Source organism: Fulmarus glacialis, unplaced genomic scaffold (genome assembly GCF_000690835.1).
Source record: "Fulmarus glacialis isolate BGI_N327 unplaced genomic scaffold, ASM69083v1 scaffold1839, whole genome shotgun sequence".
NCBI classification, from domain to species: domain Eukaryota; kingdom Metazoa; phylum Chordata; class Aves; order Procellariiformes; family Procellariidae; genus Fulmarus; species Fulmarus glacialis.
Genome location: NW_009233650.1, coordinates 1 through 7,034, shown reverse-complemented (window position 1 = coordinate 7,034; position 7,034 = coordinate 1). Strand labels below are relative to the sequence as shown.

The window sequence follows — 7,034 nt, the reverse complement described above, 5'->3', positions numbered from 1 at the left end:
ACTAGTAAATTTTACTCTACCCATACTTGGGACTTACAAAGTGCGTGCACTCAATTGTGGTAGTATAGACAACAGTTCTGGAGAAAAAACCCCACTTGGCTGAATGTGTGTACCTCTGAAAAGACTCCTCCTTGCACATAAATCAGGAACACAGTTAAAGGGTATTATAAGAAAAAAAATGGAAGCAACTGGAAGCATGAAATACAGGTCCTTTAAATCTTTGGATTGAAACTTCGTACTTGATATATTTAACATATGAGAATTACTGGAGGCTACAATAATTCTCTGCTTGCTTCACGGAAGAGTGACAGACCTCTTAAATGAGAATCTGTGGGCTCTGCTTACAAGCAGCTAACTCTGTTAGCTGCAAGAGCAATGGAAAAGGACCCATGGCATTTTATTACTGCCTTATCAATGTTTTTTCCCCTATACATTCTAAAGTGTTTTCCATGAATGTTCACACCTGTCTAAGAAAAGATGCAACAGTACTTCTGAAACAAGTCTTGAAACCACCAGTGCTAAATTGTGTTTTATTTCCAACAATTAGCCATTACAGTATCTGAAACAAAAAGTGTCCAAAATAAATAGCTGAAGATGAAGCATCAGAATACTACCGTCTTCGCTACTGCTGTGGCCCCCTTAATGTTTCTTGCTTTTCAACCTTCACTCTTCAGACTCTCCAGGCCTACGGATATCATCAATCTTCAGAATCATTCTAACAACCTGGGTCGCCAGAGAAATCTGCTGTTTCTTACCAATCAAGGTTTCTATAACATGCTGCTGCTTCATATCTGCCAAAAAGAAGCAGAAGAATTAGATACCCTCCTCAAATCTAGATATAACATCTAACCCGAGATAGTAATTCCCGTGTGATTTTAAAGAACGTTTTAAAATTATTAGTCTTGGCTACCATAGCTGACAAACAATTTGTACAAACTAGAGTTTTATGTCTGGGTTCTTATCAAAGATCTTGGAACATTAAGATCCAAACTCTTTTCCTAACTAAGTCTTCCCCAATTGTAGCTTTTCACCTTTCTGCGTTATTTTTTGAAGAGTACAGTTACCATATACAAATATTAGAAGCATCCTATGGGCTGAGCAACCACTAAAGTAGCGAAAGTTCAAATGCCGTAAAGCAGGAACACCTAATCAAAGAAGGATTATCAATGTACATAAATACAATGTCTTAGATTGTGTTCCAAAATTTACCGCCTTCTTTTCTGAAAAAAGAAACAGAATAAGAGTGTGAAAAGTGTATGTCCAGATGAAAATAAGTTTTCACACATTGGTTTCTAACTCTTCACATGCTTGTTACAGGTCTATATATGCATACGTACTGATGTGACCAATACTACCTAAAGACATTTCCAACCTTTTGTTTACTTCTTCACAAGCTGTTTCTCAAAACAACTGTTTGTAGGGCTGCAGCGTAAATTGGATCACTAAAACTGCAGTACTTAAAACACAGCCTGCTCTTCCCTCACAGTGAGTAGCTTTTATTCCTGTACCACAAGGTCAGCCAACATCTTCAACTATGTTGCCACCAAATAAAGGTTTTCAAGCAATTATACATTTTCTACCTGGTGAACATGCATGTATCTATCCACCTGCATTCCAATTTTTTATGACAAAGGGCAAGAGTTCATAACCGAAGTGATGCACCGGTTAATTAAAAAAAAAAAAAAAAAAAAAAAAAAAAAAAAGGGCCAAGAGGCAAAATAGTAAGCATTTTGACCTTCTGAGAAAGAAAACCCTGTTATGCTCCTCCTTCTCCAGACCGCAGTTCTTACCATTTGTTCCTTTCTGCAAACAATCAATGCCAAGGGCAGGATTATTTTCTTTCACTTGCCTAGCCCGCACTTCAGTCATAGTCTGTATTGGATTCATACCACTGTTCTCCGAAAGTGCCATGGGAATTACCTCCAGGGCATCTGCAAAAGCTCTCATAGCATACTGTTCCAAAGATGGGCACTAGGGGAAAAGAAATTTAAATTCATACAGCTATTAACTTCGAAGTTAGCAAAAGCAGATTTTCACACTAGCTATAAAATATATACATGGTATGCGGATTTTCTTGGGAATATGCATCTCAATAGCTGAACAAATACCTTTGGATAACTACTTGCAAATTAAAACAATTTTAAACTGCTCTTATCATAAAAGGAAAAAGGTACTGGTAACAACTTTTTACAGAGAGGGGAAGGAAAACTTTTAACATTGGTTATCAGCGAATGTCAGGAAGTTCCGTAATATGCACTTTCTGGAAGCTCTTTGAAGTTTTTTTGGAATCTCTTAAGAGGGACTTAATCCTTATTTTCCCTTCATAAATTACAGAAAGTTGTAACTGTTCCTTTCTTACCTTATCTGCTGCTTCACTGACTGCCAAGGCACAAGAAATTTCAGCTGCACCACCGCCATATACAATACGATTATCACGAACAAGATTCCGGATTACACACAATGCATCATGAAGAGATCGCTTTGCTTCTTCAATAATCTGGAATTATAAAATAGTATATATTTTACCACATACACAACTGAAGGCTACAAAGATGTATTTCCTAATACAGAAATGGAAACTGCAAATAAACTATAGGATCTTTTCATGGCTCTAACGCAGCTCTACTGCTGCTATGTTATACTATTTCAAAATATAAAATGTTAGACATCCAGTGGCAGAGAAAGAATAAAAAACCCCCACACATTTTCAAAGTTAGTTGTTAAATCTATAAATTAAAATGACAAAAACTTACGTAAGGTTTTCAATCTTGCATATTTTCAAGACACAAACCACTTAAATTTAAATGCCAACATTATTTTCAGATTGCAATTTATGTCAACTCCCAACTTCAACAGATGTAGAAGGATTTAACAAGTTATGTTAACCTTTAACGCAGTATTTTTGCTTTCTGAAAGAACTGTTTGGACTAGAGGTTATGCTCTTTTCCTCCTAAGGTTTTTCACTCAAAGTAGGACTTGACCTATGCTAAATATCATTTAACACTAACAGTAACACGAAGAACCAGGTTAAGTACCTAAGTATTTAAAATGGTCTCATTCTGCGCATGTGGGGGTTTCGGTTTGTTTTTTTAATTTTTTTTTTTTTAACTGGACTAAATCAGAAGTGACATACCTAAGTCTATAATAAAACCAAATTTTTCAAAAATGCTAGTATGTCTTTACTCATAAAAGTGACCCTCCCATAAGAAAAAACAAATTAGAGCATCCACAGGTAAAATTATTTCTCTATTTATGAACTATATGGTCTAATAGTGAGAAAACAGAGTTTTCATTCAAAAACACAGGATGTGAATCTAACAAGTGACTTCTAACACATAGTCACGACTGCCTACAACTCTCCGCCCCCTTCTATTTGTCCATGCTGCAAGGAAAATTTAGACAAAATCAAGAAGAGTTAATATGCTTTTGAAAGAAACCACACATTCTGCAACTTATGTATCAAACACTCATAACAAACTAAGCATCTCACCATTTTATTTCCTCCTCTAATGAAAATGGTCACAGCCCTGGAATTCTGACACTGTTCAATGACAAGCATTCTGTCCTTCGTTGTTCCAAAGGAGATCTCTCGGACAATACCCGCAAAACCCAGTTTCTCTGCCGTGAGTTCACAGAAGCGAGGAACAATGCGTCCTCCAGTTGCAATGGCAATTAACTGAAGTTAAACAACCATCAATTACTTTGAGAAGACATTTCCATTATGCTTTTCATAACATAAAACTAGTGGAAGAAAATCTGTCAAGTGCCTATTTCAAAAGGTTATCTTCTCATCACTTCAAAGTATTTCAGGCGATGCCTTGTTTCTGCCAATAGCGACACTAAAGCAGAAACATTCCTAGCCACATAAAACTTTTAACAAGTAATACACATACACTCCAATTATAAACCATAATCCCATTCATTGTAGGTTCTTCCCATATACGCCCAATGATTCTTCTCCAATACCTACCCATACACATGATTATGCAGTTCTACCCAGAAAGCCTGAACTTTTAACTGCTACTGTGTATTACTTAACAAATGTTTGAGAACTGGTACGAAGCCCAATTTTAGAAGATTTTACTTACTTCTATTTCAGGTCCACCAACCCAACGAACAGCAGGCAGCTCGTTCTGGAGCAGCAAGTGATTTGCCTCATCATCAAAACCCCACTGGCAAATAGCCAGGTTTGCACCAGTGTCTTTTATCTGAAAGCAACACACAACATCAATCTTCTGATCAGAACTAACACGGGAATGAAAAACAATCTCTTCATGGTTTTAATTCTCCTAATTTTCTCAAAACACAAGTCTGAAAAAGAACCATCTGGCATACATAAAGATCAAAGTAAATTTCAGACCAGGGTGGTATCTCTTTCTTACATAAACTTAACTTTCATTCACGGCCTTGCAATTGCTTGTATGTTGCCTCCTATCATGATTATTAGCTCATTTCCAGAAATAAATCAATGCACTATGCTATTTTGTGTAAAGGCTATGAAAAACGTAGAAACCAGAAATAATCTTAAAGACTACCTGTTTCACCATCTCTTCAAACTTCTCCTTTTCATATTTCTGCAGTGCCTTGTAATCTTCCACAGACGTGACATCAAGCTTATGCTTGGTTTTAGGCTTAGGTGGTTCGAACGGACAAGTAAGAATTGCAATTTTAGCATCCTTAAGTTCCTGCACAATTTGGGAAGAAAAAAAAAAAAAAAAAAAAAAGTTGAGTCGACATCAGTAACACCTCTTTCTTCTATTTGCAATACATACAGATATATCTTTAAAAACACAGGGATAGGAGGACACTTGAAGATCATTTGACTTACTCTGAAGTAAAACTATACCCAAATAATTCCATCAAGTTTCTATAACCCACTTAAAACAAATTCCACAGCTTCAAGACACTGTTTAAGCCCTTAACAATCTTTACCAGTGATGTCTTTTTATAGTTTAATGTTCAAAAAAACAAAAAAAAGCTTCAATGAAACCATTATTTGCCCTATCCACTGTCACCACTGAGAATACTACATACTCATCTTCACAGCCACCTTTTATGTATTACACGACAGACATTTTCCACCAGTCTTCCTTTTTATAGGATGAACAGTGTCACCTACTAGAAAAATATTTTAGAATAGTAGAAATTTTAAATTGCCTCCATCTTTCTTGAAGTATGCCGCACAAAGACTTGGAGACTTTACCTACACCAAATATAATAAAAGGACAGCTTCTGAGGTGTTCCAAGCAGGACAACATGGCAACTCATCAAGCTTAAGAAGCATTTCTTGATACTGAGTTGCATTAAGCATCTTAAGCATATTACAAACTATGGATGATTATTTCTCCTTCAACATAGAATTCTGCACCTGTCCTCACTTAGTTGTACAGTAATCCCCCCTCCCCCCATCATTTCTCAGTTTCTCAAGACTATTGTAAATTCTAACTTGGTCTCTTCCAACATGAAGAATTTAAAGCTCCTCTCCCCTTTCTCTCTTGATATATGGGTGAAAAACCAAGCCAAACCACAACACTGATTAAATACTTAAGAAATGCTAGGACAGCATTTGAAGTGGGCTAGACAACCTTATTTAAGCCATTACAGATGAGACACGCAGACAGGGACATCACTTACTTTAGGCATCTGTGGGTGACTGAAATCTTTATCCACAATCACTCCTTTAACCAACTGTGTATCTTCCAGTCTACCTCCCACTTTGCCTTGTACTTTGATCAGCTCAAAATCAACATCTTTACGTTCCATATCTGCTACTGTCAGTACAGCGTTTACAGCAATTTCTGCCATTTGTCTGTGACAACGGTTAACTCTAGGTTTAAAAAAATATAATAAAGTTGCATTACATTTCCACAATTTGGAAGAGAAAAGTGATTCTATCAATCTTGAACAGAAAAAAGTATCACTATAGCTAACAACTTCTGTACGTTCCATTAAAAGAGGGGGTCCTGCTTGTTTGTTCACAGAAATAAAAGATGTTAAATATGGCAGAAAACAGAACACACAATATGGTTTGTCTAAGTAGTTTTTGTGGACATAGTCTCAACATACAGATTTGAAACAAGTGAGGATAATTAACTACTAAGAAACATTCACATCACAGAAACAGAAACCTGTGTCACTGTTAAGATAGCTCTGCAAAGGAAGCCCTTACAATGTCTGAATTTACATACTGTGCACAGAACCTATAATGAAAAATGCATTTATGGAACTATCCTACAAAAATTTTTTTTAGGGAAATAAAAAACCCACCAAAACAAACCTTTGCAATATAACACATAACTATTTTTAAAAGGTTTGCATTACTCTTGGAATTTGCTATGATGCAGAAATCTGGAACTAACAGGTTAGAATGAAATTGATTTTGCAACTGTTTAACCTCATGGAATTGACACTTTAGAGAAAAAGGATCCACAATTTCTTATCCTGAGACATGAGTCCATTGAGAAATTAACCAAAATCAAACATAAAAGAACCTTCAGCAGCCGCTCCAATAACACACACAATTTAATAATCCATCAAAACACCAGGATTTCTCCTTTCAACACAAAATGTTTTTAAGTGAAACTTAAATATTCTTCTGAAGTTTTTGTGACTCACACTTTAGAGCCTAGTGTTGTCTTTGCTGTCTGGATCAGAGGCTCAATGTTCTGTGGATCAACTGGAAAGCTGTCACTGATTTTGTCTAGATGCTCAATAGCAATGCGGGCTGCCTGCTCATAACCGTCTGCTATTCTGATAGGGTGAATACCACGATCTAGTAATTGCTCCGCCTGTTCCAATAACGCTCCAGCCAGAACTATAAAACAAAATTTTAAAATAATGTTACTCTTCCACAGATTGAAGCATCATTTTTAATACATTAAGATTAAAAGATTAAAAAGTACGCTTTCTGATTTTTTTCTGTAATATTTTAACAGTTCAAGGTTTCTTAAATGACAAAATAACCCTAAACAACCCCCTACTTGTTATGCTTAGAAAGAAAATATCTTTCAATATCTTTATCAACGATCTGGACG

General features: G+C 36.0%; 1 protein-coding gene across 1 annotated transcript; it reads right to left on the bottom strand.

Annotated features, from left to right (window-relative positions):
* Window positions 1–503: 503 nt before the first annotated feature.
* CCT5 (chaperonin containing TCP1, subunit 5 (epsilon)) lies at window positions 504–6,814 on the bottom strand (the record flags this gene model as incomplete). Its single annotated transcript, XM_009585372.1, has 8 exons — window positions 504–791; window positions 1,791–1,971; window positions 2,360–2,497; window positions 3,491–3,676; window positions 4,089–4,208; window positions 4,536–4,685; window positions 5,635–5,827; window positions 6,616–6,814. Coding segments are annotated over 8 exons (1,295 nt in total), but the record flags the coding sequence as incomplete, so codon positions are not given.
* Window positions 6,815–7,034: the final 220 nt, after the last annotated feature.